The 25,522-nt window shown below is 37.5% G+C and overlaps 2 protein-coding genes across 3 annotated transcripts in view; one reads left to right on the forward strand and one right to left on the reverse strand.

Annotated features, from left to right (window-relative positions):
• Nucleotides 1-2,511, reverse strand: part of LOC106882157 (protein arginine N-methyltransferase 5) — a 48,144-nt gene extending 45,633 nt beyond the window's left edge. The window contains exon 1 of the mRNA XM_089349124.1: nucleotides 1,320-2,511. The gene's annotated coding sequence lies outside the window, so the exon portion shown is untranslated. The remainder of the gene's footprint in view (nucleotides 1-1,319) is intronic.
• Nucleotides 707-25,522, forward strand: LOC106882256 (3-dehydrosphinganine reductase). 2 transcript variants are annotated; one of them, XM_014932871.3, is made up of 10 exons: nucleotides 707-1,132; nucleotides 8,364-8,453; nucleotides 10,364-10,420; nucleotides 13,008-13,073; nucleotides 14,301-14,399; nucleotides 17,306-17,497; nucleotides 17,635-17,718; nucleotides 19,913-19,996; nucleotides 22,697-22,798; nucleotides 25,288-25,522. In XM_014932871.3, the coding sequence occupies exons 1-10, from the start codon at nucleotides 1,019-1,021 to the stop codon at nucleotides 25,396-25,398; spliced, it is 999 nt and encodes a 332-aa protein (XP_014788357.2). In that variant the 5' UTR covers nucleotides 707-1,018; the 3' UTR covers nucleotides 25,399-25,522. The 2 variants fall into 2 exon arrangements, with proteins under 2 accessions (XP_014788357.2, XP_014788366.2); XM_014932880.3 differs by lacking the exons at nucleotides 22,697-22,798; nucleotides 25,288-25,522 and adding an exon at nucleotides 21,688-21,854.

Below are 25,522 nucleotides of genomic sequence, written 5' to 3' on the forward strand. Positions count from 1 at the left end.
CCATGCTAAAATGGGTTGGACGATTTGACTGAGGACTGGTGAACCGGATGGCTGCACCAGGCTCCAATCTGATCTGGCAGAGTTTCTACAGCTGGATGCCCTTCCTAACACTAACCACTCAGAGAGTGTAGTGGGTGCTTTTACGTGCCACTGGCATGAGAGCCAGTCAGGCGGTACTGGCAACGGCCACGCTCAAAATGGTGTTTTTTACGTGCCACCTGCACAGGAGCCAGTCCAGCGGCATTGGCAACGATCTCGCTTGAATGTGTTTATACATGCCACCGGCACAAGTGCCAGGAAGGCGACGCTGGGCACAGGTGCCATCACGATTTCGCTTTCGCTTGCCCCAACAGGTCTTCGCAAGCCGAGTTTCGTGTCCAATGAAGGAGACCACGTTCATTATTGTATAATTAAAATATAATTACTATATTATTAATAAATATAATTATTGTTATTATAAGTAAATATACAAAACAGTGTAATCAATTAATATATTCACTGTGTGATCAATAATTATAATTACTGTTTTATGAGTGAATAATTACATGTCTATTAATTAACATAATTAAAAAATAACAATGAACTGATTACTATTTTATCAGTAAATATAATATTTCGGTTCTATCAATAAATATAATTACTATATCTGCAATAAATTTAATATTGCTGTAATATCAATAAATATATATTGAAAGGTAAGTGATATATATCATAAGTTGGAAAGAACGAGTGAGAGATGGTAGAAATGATATCCCGCAAAGCAAAATGCCATAAGCTACGTCTTTTTACATTTCGAGTTCAAATCCTGGCGCAGTAACCATTGCATTTCATTTGTCTAGGTGTCGATAAAATAAAGTACCAATCAAGTACTGGACTTTTATATTATCAATTACACCCGCCTCCAAAGTATCTCATTGCTATTAGAAATCAATTATAGGGTGTGAACATGCAATCACTGAATTGACAGGTGGAGTTACTTCCCTTACAATCTGTTGTCATTGTAATTAATGTTGACATCATGGAGATGATGTTCTTTGTAATTATTCCTATCTCCATCCTGATATTAACTATAGTCTTACATTTGATGTTCCGATCTAAGACTATACGAAACATCCATGGTTATCATATTGTCGTAAGTTTTTTTGTATTGTTTTCCTATTGTTTTTTAAAAATTTTTTACCGTTAATATTACACAGTCAGAAATAATAACGTACCTAAAGGGATGTCAGTACTTCAAAGTTTCATAGTTTAAACTTGGTCAAAGTTTTTTTGACCATGATATACTATCGTAGGATACTAGATTTTACTCATATACGCACCATAATATCACTGTGTTTTCTAGCAGGAATTCACTTTACTTCTGCTGCTTCATCTCTCCGCCGTCTTCTTTTGATGTTTATTTTCGTGGTCTTATTAATACAGTCAATAATTGTATGATGCTAATTAAATGTTCGTGCTTAAACTTACATAATTTAAAATAGTTAATTCCATGAAAGAGGAATATATTTTAAAAGGAAAGACAAAAAAAAAAAAAAAAAGGAGAAAGACAGAAAAAACATCAATGCAACACCAATGCCTCAATTGGTAGCACACTACAAGGTTTAACGGAACCTACGGAAGCAAACCAACACGCTCGCGGCATTACCACGGGCGATGGCGAGGCTAGGCGTTGGAAAAGCCAAGCACCTTCACGGACACCACCTGACACCTCGGTAAGGGAGTTGCTAATGATGACAAGAACTTTAGCAGCCCAATCCCTCCAAGCGTCTCAAGCAGACTGGAAGAGATAGTTCACTGTCAGGTTCCGATATTTTAAGGTTCTGTTCCGTTGAGCAGACTTTGATCGAAGGCATTCCAGCCGTGACTGTCTTATTGTTCCCCCTGACATTGTGTATAAGGAAGTATGTTATCTAACGTGTTATTTTTTAAAGGATAATCATGTTATCCAGTGTGTTAAGTCAATGGAGTGTGGTTCAAGGGACAGTGACTGCTATTTCTAGCAAGTTTGCGCGACGACGAATCGCGTGTTTGTTATAGATGCTTCGTTTGTCAATGTAACTTATATTTCGTAAACATATGCACCGGTAACGACTTTGGAGTAAGAAACAAAGTTGTTAAACTCTCATACTGTGCGTAAAAGAGGCAAACGCGATATTGTTGATTTAATCATTTTTACTCTCTGCAGTGCAATTAATCCTGTGTCTTGTCAAAATGAATTGTCATTATTATTGGTGTGACAGAAAAGGCAGAACATCAGGCAAAGTGCATTGTGGTATCTAGTTAACAGGCCTTCACGTTCTGTGTTCAAATCCTGACGAAGTCGATTTCACGTTTTCACTCCGATGTCAATAAAATAAATACCAGCAAGTACTGCAGTTGACTGTATCCTACCCGCCTCAAATATATGTCCATGTGCTGCTAGAGTAAGGTACAAAATGCCTTGCTGTACTTAATCCTTTTACACTGAGTTCAAATCCCGACATCTTTGACTTTACTTTTTATATTTCTTGTGTCAATAAAATAAGACCCTTTGTTAGAAATTAATCGTTTTATTGATATTATTTGAAGTTATTTCCACCAAGCTGTTGCACATAAAATGTCAGAACCATCAATGAATTATATCAGAGGCAACATCAGATATTTTGTGCAACAACCTAACAAGTAGGTGTGTCAGACACCTAGGTGGTAAAATAACATCCATCAGCATCAACAGAGTTTTAGTAATATTCTTTTTAATACTTAAGCTGGTCGGCAAGCTGGCTAGAATCATTAGTGTGTCAGAGAAAATGTTTAGCGGCATTTCTTTCGCTCTTTATATTCAATGTTCAAAGCTTGCTGTGGTCATCTTTATCTTTCATACTTTTAGGGTTGATAAACTAAAGTTCCAGTCAAGTATAGGCGTTGATATAATCAATTTTCCCCTTCCCTAAAATTGTTTGTCTTGTGCAGTTGCAGATTTATAGTGTTAAGAAGCTCCTTGTATACACTTCTACCTAATACACACTTCTACCTGTACAAAATTTGGTAATTTTTCAGATTAACACACGCGTGATCTTCACTAGAGTGTTAGGGTATTAGGGTTACGGTTACGGTTAGGGACGGAATTCCCTAACCCTAACCCCCTAACCCTAACCCCCTAACCCTAACCCCCTAACCCTAAAACCGTAACCGTAACCCCTAATCCTAACACCCTAGTGAAGATCGTGTGAGTGTTAATCTGAAAAATTACCCAACATTTTATCTGCATATACATCAAACTTTTTTATTCTTTTTTTATGGTTTTCAGTCATTGGCCTGTAGCCATGCCAGAGCACCACCTGATTCAATCCTAGAGCTTTGTCTGGTGCTTATTTCTTCATTCTTCTAAGTTACGAACAGTCAGAGCATTTCTATTTAAATGTACTGGTTTTTCTGATATAAACACACAAACACACACGCACATGATGGACTTCTATATAGTCTCCATGTACAAAATTTCACTCAAGAAGTTAAGTGTACTCAAGGCTATGATGGTGTGTGCTGGGATTGGATCCACAACTGTGTGGTTGCAATGTGAACTTTTTAATTATGCAAATATTCTTACATTCTATATACTGTTAACTAAACATAATTAGCTACACACACTGCCATCTATACATATCTCCAAACAAATTTACAGTAGGAATTGTTTAAAGTGAGTTAAGGGTGACAGAAGTGAGTATGATAATGTCAATCTAGTTGATGTTTGAGTTCATTTAACATCTTGTAAGTCCCTTATTTTAGGAACAATAATCCAAGAACCAGTGATATATACCTTAGTTCATTGAATTGTACTCTGTCCTTACAAAATCTGGTCTTGTACTTTGTCACAAGAAACCGTGACATAAGACTGATAATTATTGGCAGTGTCCCACTTTTTACACACACACACACACACACACACACATGCAGTGTTTACTTTTCACACATTGATGGGATGGTCTACTAGATGGTTGGTTAATCTGCTTGATTTTTATACAGTAATATACTTTGTCTTTTTTCTCTTCATACTTGTAGGACCCTATCATTTGTTTTATATACCTAAGTATAAAATAGACAGCATTCTTATTTTCAATTGAGTTTGAAGGAGATATATTTTACAATGAACTGCAATAATTGATAATCTAATAAAATGCTTGCTTTTAAATATCCAATCTCGGACTACATATAAATATATATAGCTGACAGATGATGTTGAAGCCACTATTGCATTAGCCCTCAGTGTTATTCATGTAACAGTTTACAAATACTACAAACTACCTAAGATGCCATCTTCTATGTGTAATGATAATTTACTTACTTCACAATTGGGTGAGAAAGATTGTTTCTCCCACTATGGTTACTGGTACTGACAAAAGATAAGATAGTTGCAACCGAAACATTTTTGATTATAGATTTGTTTGGTCTCAGTGCTGACCTGTAGTTTAACAGCACATTCAGTTACTATATATGCACAGATATGCATGTACAATAGTCACTTCTGACATACACCAGTCAATATTTACATACATCAGTCACTCTATACATTTATAACATTAACTAGATACATAAAAGTTAGTGTATACAGAAATTTGCCGATGTCATGAGGACCAGAGACTTGAAGGTTTCGTATTGCAAGACTGTGTGAGAGAGAATTGTGGTGTCATACGAGAGAAATGTGTCCACATGGATGACGGTTCACTTGCATTTAATGATGCTGCAAAGAGAGAGACTTGGAGACGCCACCATGAAAGGTTGCTAAATGAAGAGAATGAATGGGAGAGAGTCTGCCAAATGTCGACCCAACAGAGGGACCAGCTATTCAGATTGACAGTACCTTGGTAGATAAAGCAGTTAAGGGTATGAAGATAGGGAAAGCCTCTGGCCTATCAGGAATCACTACTGAGATGCTTAAAATATCTGGCGGTGTAGGCTATTGTCTAGTTACCCGTATAGTCAATCAGGTGATACATGAAGGAGTCATACCCAATGACTAGTGTAGTAGCACCATAGTCAACTGCTACAAAGGTAAAGGTGATGCATTAGATAGGAATAATTAAAGAGGTATCATTTTGTTGGATCAGGTGATGAAAGTCATACAGAAGGTCAAAGCTAGGGAGAGAGTTAGTTTAGATGAGATACAGTTTGGGTTTGTGCCAGGAAGAAGCATCACTGATGCTGTATTTCTGGTAAGACAGCTGCAGGAGAAATTCCTAGCCAAGGATAAACCTTTATTCTTGGCTTTCACTGACATGGAGAAAGCTTTTGACAGGGTCCCCCGATCCCTTATCTGGTAGTCAATGCGGAAACTAGGGATAGATGAGTGGTTGGTGAGAGCTGTACAAGCCATGTACATGGATGCTGTCAGTAAGGTGAGGGTTGGCAATGAGTATAGTGAAGAATTCTGGGTAGAAGTAGGGTTCACTAAGGATCAGTCCTCATCCCCCTCTTGTTCATCATACTCCTCCATGCAATAACAGAGGAATTCAAGACAGGCTGCCTCTGGGAGCTCCTCTATGCTGATGACCTTTCTCTAATAGCTGAGTCACTACCATAACTAGACACAAAGTTTCAGGTGTGGAAACAAGGTCTAGAATCAAAGGGCCTTAAAAATCAATCTACCAAAGACCAAAGTCTTAGTAAGTTGGAAGGCAGACAAATCATAAATCCCGTTAGGTCGATGGCCCTGCTTGGTCTGTAGAAAAGGCAAAGGTAGAAACTCCATAAGATGTACCCAGTGTAAGCTATGGAGACATAAAAGGTGCAGCAATATCAAAGGAAGGTTAACTGGGAAGATAGTTTTTGTGAGTGGCAGATGCATAGGGGCAATAAATACCAAAGATGTACGGAAAACAGATTCCATCACATGCCAAGGGGAAAAACTACAAGTAGTTGATAGCTTCCATTACCTAGGTAGTGGCAGGTGGATGCTCTGAGAGTGTAGCTGCTAGAATAAGAATAGCCTAGGCAGAGTTCAGAGAGCACCTACCTCTGTTGGTAACAAAGGGCCTCTCACTCAGAGTAATAGGTAGACTGTATGATGCTTGTGTGCGAACAGTCATGCTACATGGCAGTGAAACATGGGCTGTGATTACTGAGGACATGCGTAGGCTTGAAAGAAATGAAGCTAGTATGCTCCACTGGATGTGTAATGTCAGTGTGCATACATGACAGAGTGCAAGCGCCCTGAGAGAAAAGTTGGACTTAAGAAGCATCAGTTGTGGTGTGAGAAGAGAGACGACTGTGCTGGTATGGTCATGTGTTGCATATGGATGAGGACAGCTATGTGAAGAAGTGTCACACCCTAACAGTGGAAGGAACCTGTGGAAGAGGTAGACCCAGGAAGACATGGAATGAGGTGGTAAAGCACAACCTTCAAATGTTGTGTCTCACAGAGGCAATAATACGCGATCGAGACCTTTGGAGATATGCTGTGCTTGAGAATACCCGGCAAGCCAACTGGCCCATGCCAGTGTTGCATAACTGAACCATTTAAAAGTACCCTTCAGTCATCAGGCAATATGCTGTACTTGAGAAGACCTGTTGAGTCACGTGAAATTGTAGTCATGGTCGATGCTAGTGCTGCCTAACTGGCTCCCATGCTGGTGGCACATAAAAATCACCATTCATGTGTGGTCAATGCCAGTACTACTTGACTGGCCCCTGTGCTGCTGGTATGTGAAAAGCACCCACTACACCCATACATACTTGATAAGATCCTTTCTATAAAGTTAAATGAAGTTAGAAATGTTTTAAAATTTCAACAAAACAATGTGTGTCCACAGATTTGATATCCTTGAGATTAAATTCCACACAATTTAGTTCTTCATTCTGTCAATGATTCTGTTATATCTCACTAAATCTGAAGCTAGATTCTTCATGAAGCATTTTTCTATTTGTTTTGTTTCTTCAAGTCCAGTGTGGAATTCTCTGAAATGGCATTGTTGTGGGATCTGCCAATTCTGGAACAATAATTAGTGATAAAGATATAACTTGTTACAAAGTACTACAGTTACTTTATTGGAAAAATACTTCCATGTTTTTATTTATTTAATTATTTTTATTGTGCTCACCAGAAAAATGGAGAGAATTGCAAAATTTTCATATCATTTACCGATTTTATAGAATAAAATTTGTGAATCAATTAAAACAACATCAAACCATATTTTCTTCCCAGAAAGCTTAAAACTAATTAAAAATATAGTGTTAGTGATCAGAGTCTTAAATGTATGGCAAAAAACTGACAACTAAAAATATTTATTATTATTTTGCAATTAATAAATAAATATGACAGAATAGCATGTTCTTAATAACTACAATGATTCTATCAAGATGCAGCTGCTAATTAAAAATCACTCTTTATTAAAGCTTCATGATGTTCATAAATATATTTTCTATGGTATATTGTTTTTACATTGATGTATGTCTTATTTCTGTACTAAAATTTTCCATCAATCATTTTACTTTTTAAAACTCTTGAAGTTGTTTCTACACAGAATTAACATTGCTATACTGACAACTTTATCAGACAAATTCTATTGCTATAGTATTTACAGTGAATTGACACTTTTATGTTAATCACTTCATTGGCTCTAATTATTATCATAATGGTCTTCAAGGTGACAAGCTGGTAGAATCATTAGCATGCTGGATAAAATACTTAGTGTCATTTCTTCCAACACTTTATGTTCTGAGTTCAAATGTTACCAACATCAATTTTGCTTTTCATCCTTTTTGGGTTGATAAAATAAAGTACCAATGAAGTAGTAAAGTACTTGGGTTGATGTAATTAACTAACTCCCATACCCTAAATTACTGGCCTTGTGCCAAAATTTGAACTCATCAGTGTGGTCCGTACTCAAAATCAAGATGTGTAATCTTTCTTTAATGAATGATGATATCAAAGATAGAAAACATGAAATTATGTGCTAAAGTCTAATTAGTCTCATACTTTAGCGTGGCCGTTGCCAGTACCTCCTGACTGGCCTTCATGCCAGTGGCACATAAAAGCAGCCACTACACTCTCGGAGTGGTTGGTGTTAGGAAGGGCATCCAGCTGTAGAAACCCATGCCAAATCAGATTGGAGCCTGGTGTAGCCATCTGGTTCACCAGTCTTCAGTGAAATCGTCCAACCCATGCTAGCATGGAAAGCGGACATTAAACGATGATGGTGATGATGATGATTGGGCTGAAACTAAAGTGTATGCAATAACTTCACGATAACTAACTCTCTCTACATCCATTGTTTTCCTTCTCTATTGCATCACTCTTATCTTATCAAAACAAATATTTCCCAGTATTAGGCTTCTTACTGCTATTTCACATCTAATGACTTAAATCTTCATTTTTTTTTTTTCTTATATAGGTGACTGGTGGATCAAGTGGTATTGGTAAATCTGTGGCACTTTATGTTGCTTCCAAAGGTGCAAATGTCACATTATTAGCCCGCAATCAGGTTTGTATCAATTCATCTGTTAACACTTGAAACCTTTTTCTGTTAGATTTTGTTGTTGCTTAGTCTCATGTCAGCCCCGATCCAGATGGTAGGATATAATTATGTGGGTATTTGGCTGTTATTTGTAGAAGATCGAGTAGCTGCATAGAAACTCCTTCATTAGCTTGTGTGTATGTGTGTGTGTGTATATAATAATAATGAAATTATTGTGTATAGTGCTCAGGTGCACTACAACTCATCAAAGGTGCATGTACAGTTCATAGAATTATGTACAAAAGTCAGGAAAGTGAACAGTGTATGAGTCATGATATGGGAGGGGATATCAGGTGTAGTGTTGGCAAGTTTTCAGGAAACATGGAGGTTTTAAAGGATGAAATGTCTTGGCAACTAACAACTAATGCATATAGTTTGTTCCATGCTTCAGCAACTCTGAGTGTGAAAAAATGTTTCCAAAAGTTATGGGAGCTGTGCTGTTTTCTGACTCTGTAGGCATGCCCACGTGTGTTAGACACATGGAGCTAAAAAAGGTGCTCAAGGTGGTTGTTGGCATGATGGTTAATAATTTCGTGGGTGTTTACCAAGTCAGTTTCTAGACTTCGAAGCTTCAATGTATCTTGCTCAGGGAAGCAAGGCATGAAGAGTATGGTAGATGCTTGATGGAAGGTATTTGCTTGGTTGCACGTCTCTGAACAGTTTCCAGAAGGTCAATGTCCTGAGCAAGTTAGGGATTCCAGACTGGTGATGCAAATTCCAAGTGTGTGTGTGTGCACATATCATCATCACCGTTGCCATCATTTTAACTTCCACTTTTCCTGCTGCATGGGTTTGATGGAATTCATTGAGGCAAGTTTTCCATGACTAGATCTCCTTCCTGTTGCTAGACCTCATCTGTTTCCAAGTAAAATAATATTTCTTCAAAGCCAAGCATGTTTTTTTTTTTATGAAAGATAGCAAATGAAGGACACTACTTGTGTTATTGTGTCACTCATTTACAACTATTGTGAGACGTCAAGACAAGGAAACACAAGTACACACACACTCACACACACGCATACACATACACACAGTGTATGCACACATACTCTGCATCACTGCCACATGTTACTAGTCATACTGCTACCACATATTACCACCACATATTAACACCTCAAGTCATGAAATGAACCAGCAAACCTGCCTCTACTTGGTCAATTGACATACTAGCAATATCAACCAGATTTCATTCAAATTGCACGCTATCATCTTGATAGAAAGGAACACACTAGAAAATGTAGTCCTAGATATGTAATATATGAGATAAAGATGTGGCGGTCACACCTGGAACACCTTTAATTATAAGTCTGCTAGTCAGGACTGATCTGGGGGTTAAAAAATAATTATATATCACAACTAAACCTTACCACAATACACAACTACTTCATATTGCCAAACATTATTACTTCTATAAAACTATCACCATCAAGGTGGTGAGCTGGCAGAAACGTTAGCATGCCGGGCAAAATGCTTAGCAGTATTTCGTCTGTCTTTACATTCTGAGTTCAAATTCCGCCAAGGTCGACTTTGCCTTTCATCCTTTTAGGGTCGATAAATTAACTACCAGTTGCATACTGGGGTCGATCTAATTGACTGGACCCCCACCCCCCAAATTTCGGGCCTTGTGCCTAGAGTGGGAAAGTATATATCTATCACTACCACAATACATCACCACCCACTACTGCAATACACATATAACTACTGATATTGTATATTTAACCATTCACTTAGATGAGTGCCTGCGGGCTATATCACTACCACCACTACAAATCACCACCACCAGTACAAACCACTACAACCACTACCACTACCACCATCCCATCTCATCTCATCTCATGCTATAAACATGATATATTAATATCTGTTTTACTCTCCAGGAAAGACTCCAAACTGTAGCAGATGAAGTACAGAAATGTTTTATTGATGAGCAACAGGTCAGTCTTATTAAATTTTCTTAAGCTTTCTTTTTTCCACTATCTATATACACCATGTAGATATAATTCATATTTACCTTGTGCCTCGAGGGTAAGCTCTCACCATCTCCCTTTCTTTCTATTTCTTTTCAACTGAAGAAACTGTGTGCACACCTACTGTGTCCTTCTACCATACTTTCACATCTTTCAATACTGCTTTCCACTCAGCTGAGAGGTCTTGTCTTGCGAGTACTTAGTGACCTCACTAATGCTGGTACCCCCCACCCCCACCCCCCAAAAAACAGTATACTCTGTAAAGTGGTTGGTGTTAGGAAGAGCACCTCACTGTAGAAACTATGCCAGAGCAGACATTGGAGCTTGGTGCAGCCTTCTGACTTGTCAGTTCCTGTCAAACCATCCAACCCATGCCAGTATGGGAAAGAGATGTTGAATGATGAAGTTGTTTGTACACATGATGCAAAAAGATATTCACCAATTATTATATTTGGGTAGTGGGTAATGACTGCAGTCATACTGCTGTGTGTAATGACCCTGTCTTACATGAGTTGCAGACACAAGTGACTGCAGCCAACAGTACTTAGAGTGGGCTCCTGTCAAAGTTTATGGATGCTCTCACTCTTCAACTTTGAAATCCTGAGTTGGTATCTGACAGAGCCAATGTGTTGAGAAAGGAGGAGAGATGGGATACAAGGTTGTCAGCCTTTCCTTCAGTATTCAAACTGCTACAGAAACAATGGAGTCACCTAATGCTCTGTGAGAAGTGGGAGAAAATAAGACTACTTCCATATATGTGTGTGTGTGTGTGTGTGTGTGTGTGTGTATATCGTCCTCATCACCATTTAATGTCTGTTTTCCATGCTGGCATGGGTTGAATGGTTTGATGAGAACTAACGAGCTGTAGAGCAATGTGTGTGTGTGTGTGTTTGGTGCTGACTGTCAGAAGAGAGCATACTCAGTATGCCTGTAGGTGCACAGGGTTTTACATTATGCATATACCATGTTGACACAATGTACAGCTATAGTCACCCATAAACATATCACATATATACATTATACACACCCCATTAACTTACCACTGAGACACTATATACGTACAAATATGATGTAAATACCACATAGATATCATATTGACACTATATTAATACCATATAGACACATGTCAAATCTCTTCTGTGATGTATTTTTTATAGTTGTGTTACATCATTCTAATGTAACTGAAATGTTACAGAAGTCTTAGTGTGAGAACAGGTTGGTTGGTAGTTGCTCAAGTGACACATTTTTAGGGTTACTATGATGGGTTACATAATAGCTGTTATTTCTAGCAGGTTTAGCAACCATATAGAAATCCTATCATTAGTTCAAGTTCCTTCATTTGTTGATATTGTTGTTGAAAGACACTGGTAGTTAGGAATGATGAGAAAGACTAATAAATATAATGGAACTATCATCAATGTTACTATTTAATGAGACAGTATGCCCAGACTCATCATCATCATCATCATCGTCGTTTAACGTCCGCTTTCCATGCTAGCATGGGTTGGACGATTTGACTGAGGACTGGTGAAACCAGATGGCTACACCAGGCTCCAATCTGATTTGGTAGAGTTTCTACAGCTGGATGCCCTTCCTAACGCCAACCACTCCGAGAGTGTAGTGGGTGCTTTTACGTGTCACCCGCACGAAGGCCAGTCAGGCAGTACTGGCAATGGCCACGCTCAAAAGGGTGTATTTTATGTGCCACCCGCACAAGAGCCAGTCCAGGGGCACTGGCAATGATCTCACTTGAAAGTCCTTACACATGCCGCGGGCACAGATGCCATCACAATTTCGCTTTCGCTTGCCCCAATAAGTCTTCGCAAGCTGAGTTTCGTGTCCAATGAGGGAGACGACGTTGGCATGGGTGCCAGTCGTCAAATCTAACTCGATTTCGATTTCACTTGCCTCAACAGGTCTACCGGTTACAAAAGTGTTCTTGGCTCGAAAAATAATTTTTGAAGGAAAAACATCTTTTGAAGAAATGGAATTTATAAAGACAAGTTGGATAAATTGTAACAGATTAATACAGTGGCAGTTAATAATGTTCTAGAATAGGGCCAGTTGTATTTATATATCTGTAATAACACACACACACACACACTCACTCTCTCTCTCTCTCTCTCTCTCTCTCTCTCTCTCTCACACACACACACACACACATCTTTGCAGCCTGCTACGCTTGAGAAAGTCATCTTAATATATAAAACTGAGAATGTGTGTCTGTCTGTGTGTCTGTGTGAATCCCTAAAACTCGAGAACTACCCAACTGATTTCATTCTAATTATACACATGCCTTACTTAGGGATGTAGTGTCATGGGCCAAAAATAAATTTTCAGTTTCTTGCCTAATGCGAGCCTGGAGCAATCTCTTATCTCTTACACTATTTCAGTATTACGTGTCAAAAGTGAAACAACAACACCCCTATCGTCATGTGAGATACTTTCAGTTTAATAGTTTTACTTTTAATACTAAAACTTATATTTGTTCTTGGGTTGAAGATAGTTCTACATATCTGAATATATGGTGCTATTTTATATTTTTCTATTCCAGAAAGTAGTTACAGCCTCAATTGACTTATCCAAAAGTTACCAAGATGTAGAGAATACCATGAAGAAGGTAAGTCTTAAAGATTCTATTTTTTGTATTGGTTACATATAAAACATTTGACTTGGAAACAATTAGAAATCACTAAATGAAACAAATGACATTTTAAAACAAATGCTTTCAAATATCTTTAAAAAAATTATGAACTGGTATTGGGTACAAAAAATTTTTGATATTATTTCTGAATAACACCTGTTTAGTCTATATAATACTAAAATTCAGTCTGTTTTACTGTATGTATTTTCCTTATTTTTAGACTAAACTATACAATGTTGTGATAAAGGGTTTCTATTTTTGTTGTCTTTTCTCTAATTTTAAATGAAATTTTCACATCCTCTGGGTAGCTGACCTCTACAACAGTGCATCATATTTTATTCCTTGTCCCATAGAATAGTATCAAGCATATTACGCTTGCACTAGTTTGCTGTTTTTATTGTAATGTTCCATCAGATTTCCTTATTTTTAAAGGTGTGGATACAATTTGTTTCTACTGTGCCTTCATATAGCTAATAGAATAATCCTTCTTGTGGATAGCATCATAAATGGTTTTAGCAACAATATTACGTCTCGTAAGAAGCTAGTAACTCGCAAACACTTTCAGACAGCTGCTGATGCTGTGGAGGATATCTATCACATTATTATTTAACATCCGTTTTCCATGCAAGTATGGGTTAGATGGTTTGACAGGAGCTGGCAAGTCAAGAACTGCACCAGGCTCCATTGTCTACTCTGGCATAGTTTCTATGGCTAGATCCCCTTCCGAATATCAACCACTTTAAAGGTTGTACTGGATGGTTTTTATGTGAAACCAACACCAGCAGAGTCATCAAGTACTTGCAAGACAAAAACTTCTTGACGGGTAGAGGGAGTGGTATGGCATATCCCAGCTGAGGGGTCCTTGTCTTGCAAGTATTTAGTAATCCTTAAGTACTTGAATCTGAAAGCATCCTTATCTCTCATATAGATGATGTATTTAGTAGCTATCCTGTTCCTGGATTGCAAAGATATCATAGCTGTCTAGGTAAAATGTACTGTAGCTACCATATGTCTTGGTAAGGCTTCTCGTCCTGTCAAAATTGAGTGTATGAAGACCAAAGGTTTAGCTGTCGATCTGAATCAACCACATAATCACATGATTGAAACTCTAAACCTAAAAAACCAATATGTTAAAACATGCATTTATTTCCTAATTATACAATTTTCACAAACTTCTCTCCAAAATTGTTTTATTTTACAAAGGTTATTGAAGACCAAGGGAAAGACGTTGACATTTTAGTCAATTGTGCTGGAACATCCATGAGTGCTGACTTTGAAAAAACCAGTATTGATGATTTTAAGGTAAACAAACAGCTGTTGTTTCTGTTTGGTGTATAGTAAAGTATGTATAACAAAGAGTTGTGTTAAATGTTATTGTTTTTTTGTGATATTTTAAAATAAAAGTACTTTGTGTTCTAGATATATATGTGGTTAAGTTGAGCATATGTTTTGTTCAATCTCAACAATAACTTAAATGTAGTTTTATTCAGTTAAGATGTATTAAAACAGTGTTTTTAAGTAAAAATTTATAAATTTGGAATTTGGAAAAAGGATATAGAGTCAATTAATCTGATAATTAATATATATATGTATATCAATGCTCCCCGACTGACACCTGTGCCAGTGGCACATAAGAAACACTATTTGAGTGTGGTTGATGCTAGTGCCGCCTGACTGGCTCCCGTGCCAGTAGTATGTAAAAAACAACATTCAAGCGTGGTTGATGCCAGTGCCACCTGACTGGCCCCCATGTTGATGGCATGTAAAAAGCACCCACTACACTCTTGGAGTGGTTGGCATTAGGAAGGGCATCCAGCTGTAGAAACCTTGCCAGATCATATTGCAGCCTCCTGGCTTGCCAGTCCTCAGTCAAACTATCCAACCCATGCCAGCATGGAAAGCGGACTTTAAACGATGATGATGATGATGATATATATATTATTATTATTGAGTGAGAGAGCAGTGCATACCATCAAAGTGACACTGGGGTAAAACATATGAAGCCCAGTATACCCATCGTGACTACCTGTCTGATAAGGGTACACCAGGCATATGCATCACTACCATATGTGTGCGACGTAGTGATCTCATATCAAGATAAACAGTGCATAACCTTGCAGGTGGGGCCCAGTTAGAATTTTCTTCAGGTCGAGTAGCTCATCCCACTCAAAAGGTCCCTGATTAAGGGTTGTTTAAGGATGATGAACAAAACACCCATGTTTCCAAAGGTGAATTATCGAAACCCCAAAGAACTCCTCACAACACATGGCTATGATGCTCCCCCACTACTTCTGCTTGTGATCGGAGATGCACATATTGTCAGCCACCAAGGGACATGCTCAAGTGGTTAAGATCAAGCAACTGACAAGCAAATTTGTGGTTTTGAGCAGAATATTTACTGTAGCCCATCTTTTATACCAAGACAAAACAATATTCATCTGTTCAAATCTTTAGGGATAGTTTTTAATGCACCTATAATTACAGGGATACATTTTACTTGCACTTTCCTTAGCCTCTATAAGTCAATGGCTAGGTTCTGGAATTCTGCTGCTGCTGCTGCTGTTGTTGTTATTGTTATTGTTGTTGTTGTGTTGTTGTTGTTGTTATTATTATTATTATTATTATTATTCATTGTTTAACGTCCATTTTCCATGCTAGCATGGGTTGGACAATTTGACTGAGGACTGGCGAACCAGATGGCTGCACCATTATTATTGTACTTGTTGTTGCTGCTGCTGTTGCTGTTGTTGTTATTGTTGTTGTTGCTGTTGTTGCTGCTGCTGCAGCGAGCTGGCAGACTCATTAGCAAGCTGGACGGAATGATTAGTGGTATTTCACCCATCGCTATGTTCTAAGTTCAAATTCTGCCAAGGTCATCTTTGCCTTTCATCTTTTCGGGGTCGGTAAATTAAGTACCAGTGAAACACTGGGGTTGATGTAGTCGACTTAATCCCCTCCCACAAACTGCCCTTGTAGCAAAAATTTGAAATCATCATCATCGTCATCATCATCATCATCATCATTATTATTATTATGACAAGCTGGCAGAATTGTTAGCACACCAGGCAAAATGCATCCATCTGAATATTCTGAATTTTCAAATTCCACTGAGGTCAACTTTGCCTTTCATCCTTCCAGGGGTGATAAAATAAATACCAGTTCATCACTGGGGTTGATGTAAGTGACTTACTGTCTCCCCAGAATTGCTGGCCTGGTGCCTATAATAGAAAGGATTATTATTATAATCAATTATTATCCTTATTATTACTATTATTATTAAGGCGCGAGCTGGCAGAATTGTTAGCATGCTGGGCAGAATGCTTAACAGCATTTCATCTGTCTTTAAGTTCTGAGTTCAAATGCTGTTGGGGTTGACTTTGCTTTTCATCCTTCCGGGGTTGAGAAAATAAGTACCAGCTGAACACTGCGGTTGGTGTAATCAACTTACTCCCTTCCCTGAAACTGTTATCCTTGTGCCCAAACTCGAAACATCATCATCATCGTTTAACGTCCGCTTTCCATGCTAGCATAGGTTGGACGATTTGACTGAGGACTGGTGAAACCGGATGGCAACACCAGCCTCCAATCTGATTTGGCAGAGTTTCTACAGCTGGATGCCCTTCCTAACGCCAACCACTCCGAGAGTGTAGTGGGTGCTTTTACGTGTCACCCGCACGAAGGCCAGTCAGGCGGTACTGGCAACGGCCACGCTCAAAATGGTGTATTTTATGTGCCACCCGCACAAGAACCAGTCCAGGGGCACTGGCAACGATCTCACTCGAAAATCCTTACACATGTCACGAGCACAAGTGCCATTTTTTATTATTTACATTATCGTGCTGGCATTTTGAAAAGAGCACTCAGCATGCTTTGTAAAGTGGTTGGCATTAGGAAGGGCATCCAACAGTAGAAATCAAGCTGAAGTAGATAATGGTGCTTGATGTCCTCCAGCTCATCAGATCCTGTTAAATTGTTGAACTTATGGTAGCTAGACATTAAATGATGATGATGATGATGATGATGATATCGATCATGATGATAATGATGTTCGTAATGATCATGGTGATAATGATGGTAATGATAATGATGACAGTGGTGGCAGTGGCAGTGATAATAATGACAACAATGATGATGTTCACAGTGATGATGATGATGATGTTGAAATGATCTCAGAAGAGAGTATCAAATCTAAATTTCTTCTCTTTCAGTATATGATGGATGTCAACTATTTTGCCAGTGTTTATGCCACCAAATCTGTGGTTGGTAGCATGAAAGCCAGGAAAGAAGGTTCCATTGTCTTTATATCATCCCAAGCTGGTCAGCTTAGTTTTTATGGTTACACAGCCTATTCTAGTTCCAAATTTGCATTAAAAGGGTTATCTGAAGCCTTGCAGAGTGAAGTGAGTAAAATTGTTAGTCATTTTAAAGCAAGACTGATATTGAAATATCCTGCTGTTGAATGCTATTAGTTTTGTCATGCTACAGTATCTCTGTATAACATTTCTGTCTGAACTGTCAACTGCTTTTCTTCTCTAAGCTAAAACCTTACAATATTGGTATAACCCTTGCCTTCCCACCTGATACAGACACACCAGGTTTTGCAGAAGAACAGAAGTCAAAAGTAAGTCCTTAACTTTTTTGTTTTCATAAAAAATAGTTAAAAAGGGAGCAGTGACCATTGCCTGGGTCAATTATAGACCACTGTCATTTATAAACTTTTGGAATCAATTATAGGCCATGACCATTTATAAACCTAAAGGGCCAGTTATAAGTCTATGATCACTTGTAGGCCTACAGCCATTTATAGACTCATGGGGCTAATTATAGACCTACAGTTCATTTATAGTCTCCAGGGGTTACTTATAGGCCTTTGATAATTTATTGACTCATGAAGTGGTTATAAGCCTATGGCAATTTATAGGCCTATGGTTATTTATAGTTCTATGGTCTGTTATTGACCTATAGTCATTTATAGATCCATGGTTATTCTTAACCTCATGGTCATTTATAGGCCCAGCCAGACTAATAAAATTTGTTAATGTCCAGTTTGAATATCAGTTAGTCAATGTCTTTTGGAAAACATGGATGAGGAAGTAATTCTGGTGGGTTGCAATTCTGGAGATGAAGGTTTGGTTGAAGTATTTCATGTGAAATTTGTGGGGCAGGACAATAAGACTGATGAGGGTAATTAATTTAGAGAAGCAGGAACTATTGTAGAAGTGATTTAAAAAATAGAGAGAAAAGGAACAGCACATTTGTGGGTCTGAGGTTGCAGACTGTTTTTTCTTAATGTCCTGAGATATAAATGAACCTTGAAATATACCAGAGAATACTCCCAGCACATTTTACAATGAGTAGTCAAACAGAATAACTTATAGTCTGAGAGATTAGAGATAGATGGGGACCATTGACTGGCCACTTAGATAAGTGGTTCTTATGTCAGACATAGTCGAAGTCCTGGTTCATGTCAATGGCAATAACAAGTTCTTAATAAGGGACCATTGGTGAATGACAGAGAGAAGTATATACTTTATGTATGGTTCCATAGTAATGATCAGAGAAGAGAGAGCGAGAGCGAGAGAGAGGATTGCTTACATTCATTTTCATCACCTTGGAGATGTTGGAAATGTATATATGTGTATGCATGTGTTTGTGTCTCTTACACTTGACATCATGTGATATTTATAAATGACTATCACTGTGATACAAGCAGTATCATTCATTTCCAGTATTCTGTGAATATATATATATATCTCATGGAGGCAAAGTGGTCGAGTTACTTTCGAGTGTTGGGCCTCACGGAGGCAATGAGGTAAAGACCAAGACCTTTGGCATTATATTGTACTTGAGAAGAAGACCCATCAAACCAAGCAAAATTGCAGTCATAGCAGATAGCGGTGTCATGCAAATGGCACTCGTGCCAGTGGCACATAAAAGCACCATTACACTCTCAGAGTGGTTGGCGTTAGGAAGGGCATCCAGCCATAGAAAACCATGCCAAATCAGACTGGAGCCTGGTGTAGCCTTCCAGCGGGCCAACCTAGTCAAACCGTCTAACTCTGCCAACATGGACAACAGATGTTAAATGATGATGATGATATATCTATATGTACATACATATACTTATATATATATATATGTATGTATATATATATGTATATATATATATATATATATATATGTATACTCTTTTACTCTTTTACTTGTTTCAGTCTTTTGACTGTGGTCATGCTGGAGCACCGCCTTTAGTCGAGCAAATCGACCCCAGGACTTATTCTTTAGAAGCCTAGTACTTATTCTATCGATCTCTTTTGCCGAACCGCTAAGTTACGGGGACATAAACACACCAGCATCGGTTGTCAAGCGATGTTGGGGGGACAAACACACACATACAAACACATACACACACATACATACATATATATATATACATATATACGACGGGCTTCTTTCAGTTTCCGTCTACCAAATCCACTCACAAGGCTTTGGTCGGCCCGAGGCTATAGTAGAAGACTTGCCCAAGATGCCATGCAGTGGGACTGAACCCCGGACCATGTGGTTGGTAAGCTAGCTACTTACCACACAGCCACTCCTATGGCTGTATGTATATATATGTATAATTTAAAGGCAATCACTTCAAACCCAACCTCAGTCACCACACTTTACTCTGCAATCAGCTAATCGCTGCTTTCAATTTAAGGTTGAGTGAAAAAATTTTAATTTGTGAAACTGTCTGATCTATGTGAGCCAGAAAAATCACAAATATATATCTGTGAAAAATGTGTTTAAAAATACAAACATTGTTCTTTTTACAGCCAAAAGAGACTGAACTAATATCAGAAACTGGTGGCTTAATCTCATCTGAAACTGTGGCAAAAAAGATTGTTGATGATGCACTGGTAAGTTTTTATAAGATATTGTCAAATTATTGGGATTAGGATGTTGACATTGATTAGGAGGGGAACATTGATTACATCAACCGCAGTGCACCACACTGGTACTTATTTTATCGACCCCAATAGGATGAAAGGCAAAGTCAGCCTTGGTGACATTTGAACTAAGAATGTAAAGCTAGAAGAAATGCTGCTCACTAGATTCTGCCAACTTGCTGCCTTAATATCATTACAGCAGCATCGTTAGCAAACCAAATAATAATAATGAAATATTCATAGATAGTTATCATCAGTGTTATGGGTTTGTAATATGGTATGTCACTTATAATATCTGTCTTTTGTTGATTCTACTCTCAATCTAAAATATCCTCATCGCTCCTACTTATGTATTTCTCTCTTTTGTTTTCTTATTCATCAGCTGCCTTATTCATTTTCCTTTTATTTGAATATGTCAGCGTCTTCTTAAGAAGTCCCATTCAGTTCCACATACCTATGGCCCAGAAGTAGTTGATAAAATATTCACAGCACTTTAGATATACCATGCCACTTGTGTTAAAACTTATTGTCTGACCAGTGTTTGTTACAAAGTCATCTTTTCTTAATTGTGGGACATTCTTCACCCTATGAGATGTCATCTAGTGTACTGCAGGGATCTGTTCTTGGTTCCTTTTGTTTGTTACATACATTAATGACATAGATGCCAACTTAAAGAATGCTGGTGCTGAAATGTGCAGATGACATCAAGCTGTACCTTGAGATAGAAAGGACAGATCCTGAACACTATAGATCTTTCCTGCAATTGGACCTGGACACAATGCAACAATGGATCATGGACTGGTAACTCAAGCTGGCTGTTGACAAGTGTACCACCATGCATTTTGGGAGGAAAAACCCAGTGTCCACATACTCTCTCCACAACATTAATATCGTGACCTAGGCATTACTATCAGCAGCAATTTGCGCTGGACGGAGCACATCTCTAAAATTGTCAAGAAGGTTGAGGTTGTCTTGGCATCACTCAGAAAGACCTTTGTCAGCTGCTCTCCAGCTATCTATTTAAGGCTGTATATGGCTATGGTGCAGCTACACTTGGAATTTGCATCACCAGTCTGGAACCCCTATCTTGCTCAGGACATTGACTTCCTGGAAACTGTTCAGAGATGTGCAACCAAGCGAATACTCTCCATCAGGCATCTACCATACTCTGAACACCTTGCTTCTTTGGGCATTAATACATTGAAGCTCTGATGTCTGGCAACTGACAAAATTATTAACCATCGTGCCAACAACCACCTTGAGCACTTTTTTTTAGCTCCATGTGTCTAACACACGTGGACACATACCTACAAAGTCAGAAAACAGCACAGCTCCCATGACTTTAAGAAACATTTTTTCACACTCAGAGTTGCTAAAGCATGGAATAAACTACCTGCGTCAGTTGTTAGCTGCTGTGACATTGCATCCTCTAAAACCTCCATGCTTCCTGGAATTTGCCAACACTACACTTGCCCCCCCCCCCACTCCATTCACATGTATGACTCATACACTGTTCACTTTCCTGACATTTGTACATAATTCTATGAACTGTACATGCACCTTTGATGAGTTGTAGTGCACCTGAGCACTATACACAATAATTTCATTATTATTATTCTGCTATAAGAATTGATACTTAAAGCATTTAATCACCATTTTAGAAGACAGTAAAGAATTTATTGAGGGAGATTTACTTGCTGTATTCAGTATATTGTGTGGCTCTATAGAGAATCCCTTGCTGGTTCAAGTGTTTATCTGGATGTCTTTTTATGTGGAGATTTGATTAAAGGAATTGAGACAAGCTGGCCTGTTGTGAGTATTTTATGTAATTTTAGCTGTTTTATAAATTATAATTAAATCATTTAATTTAGTTTCTGATCTCTAATCAGTTTTGATAGATGCAGGGTAGCCATGTATCTTCTCTACAGCAAGACACCTGTACTTGTCTCTCTCTGATGATTAAGCTTTCAGGCCCTGACATAAAGCCACCCCCTTCTCTCTCAAATACACTCCCATTCAGTTGAGGGCACTTTTACTTTTCTTTTCTCTTGTGAGTTAGTTGGCGACCTCACCAGTTTTGGTGTCGCATAAAAACAAAACAAAACAAAAAGCAACAACAAAAAATACCTAGTACACTCTATTAAGTGGCAAGCATTAGAAGGGGCATCAAGGAATAGAAATCATGCCCAACACAGCCCTGCAGCTTGTTGGAACATGTCAGAGCATCCAATCTATGCCAGCATAAAAAAACAGATGTTAAATGAAGATGATGATGACAATGATGTTGTCAAGTCATGTAATTGTGATTTGACAACTTATTTTCATTTCAGGAATATTCAAGTGGTTAAAATACTGATCTCTTGGTTTATCAGTTGAGATATAAATCCTGTTGGATCTATCAACCAGGTATTCAGTAACAAAGTTTTCACCAGTTCTACTTGTGCTATTTGACAGATTAATAATAAAGATATCCAAAACAAGATTTCACTGAAGAGGCTTGAAAAAATATGCCTCTTCGATGCTTATCATTGTTGGTAGAGTGAGTGAGGTAGTTTCACATTAGATTTGTGCTGAAGACAGATCAAAGACAGCTTGGAAATTGTTATGTTGTGCTTCCAAAATTTTCATTGTTTTCAGTTAACTTTTTACGTCATTGTCTTTTGTTCTTAGAAGGGAAAATTCCAGTGCAGTTTTGGTGTTGATGGTTTTCTATTGGCAACAGTAAGTGCAGGAATGGCACCAGTGTCCTCAGGCTTGGAAGCTTTGTTGCAGGTATGTAAATTATTTTAAAGTTTCACATAACTAGGTGAAGGTCTTGAGAGTGGGTATATGTCAGATATACAGAAAAGTAAAAGCTGTAGTCCTTTCTGAATATTCAAACATCTTACTATAGAAAGCAGTTACTGAATGTGAAGAATATAAATTATGAATTGAGAAATTATTGTTGGTGAATAATATCCTGATTTGAGGTCCATCACTTTGGAGAATACAGGGGAATCATCACCAATGGTTAGACAAAATAAAAATGTTTTTTTACATACACCAATGTGAAGAATATAAATTATGAATTGAGAAATTATTGTTGGTAAATAATATCCTGATTTGAGGTCCATCACTTTGGAGAATACAGGGGAATCATCACCAATGGTTAGACAAGATAAAAATGTTTTTTTACATACACCAATGTGAAGAATATAAATTATGAATTGAGAAATTATTGTTGGTAAATAATATCCTGATTTGAGGTCCATCACTTTGGAGAATACAGGGGAATCATCACCAATGGTTAGACAAGATAAAAATGTTTTTTTACATACACCAATGTGAAGAATATAAATTATGAATTGAGAAATTATTGTTGGTGAATAATATCCTGATCTGAGGTCCATCACTTTGGAGAATACAGGGGAATCATCACCAATGGTTAGACAAAATAAAAATGTTTTTTACATACACCAATGTAAGTTGGTATTTAGAAATAAAATGAAACCAAGAACAAATCTGAAAATATGTTATTATTTTCCAAAAATGGAGGCCATGTCATGATTTTTAAAAATTAGTCTGAAGAGAGAAGGACATTATCTAATATCTGCTTCTGAAAGCTGTTGAGACTGATGAGGCGGAACTCGGCAATTACTTATTTAGTAATTCTAGAAATAAGTCTCCTTGAAGTAATGTTGGTTTCAAATTTTGGCACAGAGCCAGCAAATTTAAGGGTGTAAGGTGCTCAACTGATACTTATTTTATCAACCCTGAAAAAATGAAAGGCAAAGTCAACCTTGGTAGAATTTGAACTCAGAATGGCAGGATGGACGAAATGCTGCTAAGTATTTTGCCTGATGTGCTAACAATTCTGCTAGCTTGCTGCCTTTCCTTGAAGTAATATTAACATATAATAAGGATTATGATAAGAACATTAGTTGTAAGTAGGACTGAGTACAAGAATATGTAACTCCTTAAATATAAGGTATATTCCATTAAAAGGAATGACACAATTCTTTCTTTAAAAGCAAAATGGAATATTTGGTTTTTGATGATTAATTCTTGCTGAAGGATGAAAGATGACATTTCTGGAAGAGGTAAATCTTTGGCAGGAACTGTTGCCACTAGCAAAAGCTCTTGTGTTTAAAGGATAAAGTTAAATGGAGGTCATCTGCTTTGGAGATAGATACACCACTCAATCTAATACCACTTCTTGGCTAATTTGTATGTTTGACAAAATTTAGGTATGTTTACACAACCAAAATTCATACCTTCCAATCCTTAAAGTGGTTCACTTATAGCTGTTTTGCTGACTGACTGTAAGCATATTCCACAATAAGGTGTTTTGGCAAGAGGTTTCAATGTCATACTAATGTTAAGTGAAACAAAAGTGTTTCCATTATGATAAAAACAAGAGTCTGTAAGTATGTGAGAGGAAAGTAGGTTATCTGTGGATGTGGAACTAAGATTGTTGGTTTCTACAAGGGACCATTCTAAATAAAAACTAAACAAATTTAGAAAATTACTTTGATCCAATTGTTAGATAAAATATTTCAGCTGATATTATGTTTGGAAACTTAAAACATTGCATCTTTAAAAAAATAGATTCAGTCAATTATTAATTCTACAGTATTTAACAGTAATGAGGATAAGTAAACCTAATTAATTTATTAATGAGAGATATATGTGGAGAATAGTTTAAGTTCTTTACTCAGTCTAAATAAATGTAGGTTTGTAGAAAGTATTAAAAAAAAAAAAAATGAACAGGAGTGGCTGTGTGGTAAGTAGCTCGCTTACCAACCACATGGTTCCGGGTTCAGTCCCACAGCGTGACACCTTGGGCAAGTGTCTTCTACTATAGCCTCGGGCCAACCAAAGCCTTGTGAGTGGATTTGGTAGATGGAAACTGAAAGAAGCCCGTCGTATATATGTATATATATATGTCGTGTGTATATGTTTGTGTGTCTGTGTTTGTCCCCACAACATCGCTTGACAACCGATGCTGGTGTGTTTACGTCCCTGTAACTTAGCGGTTCGGCAAAAGAGACCGATAGAATAAGTACTAGGTTTCCAAAGAATAAGTCCTGGGGCCGATTTTCTTGACTAAAGGCGGTGCTCCAGCATGGCCACAGTCAAATGACTGAAACAAGTAAAAGAGTAAATAGAGTAAAAGAATATAGATTACATACATTTAATTAAACTGGTTTGATTACTTATTTTGCTGAGATCTTAAAATACATTAACAGAATATTTATGTTTGGTTTCTCTTTTGTTTTCAGGTTTTCTCCATGGGACTTTTCAGATTAATTGGTTTATTTTATTTGTATTCTTTCAATCAAATTATTCAAAAGTGTTATAATGAAAAGAAAGGTAACAAAAAGGCTTCTTGATCTGTTTTTTAAAAACGATGATCTATTTTTATATACAAAATACCAGTATATGCATTAAACATGGAATGATTATTTTATTTAATGAATTTTGTATGAATAATAAAGCAAACTTACATAATTCAAA

This window comes from Octopus bimaculoides, chromosome 1 (genome assembly GCF_046866305.1).
Source record: "Octopus bimaculoides isolate indiv1 chromosome 1, ASM4686630v1, whole genome shotgun sequence".
In the NCBI taxonomy this organism is placed as follows: domain Eukaryota; kingdom Metazoa; phylum Mollusca; class Cephalopoda; order Octopoda; family Octopodidae; genus Octopus; species Octopus bimaculoides.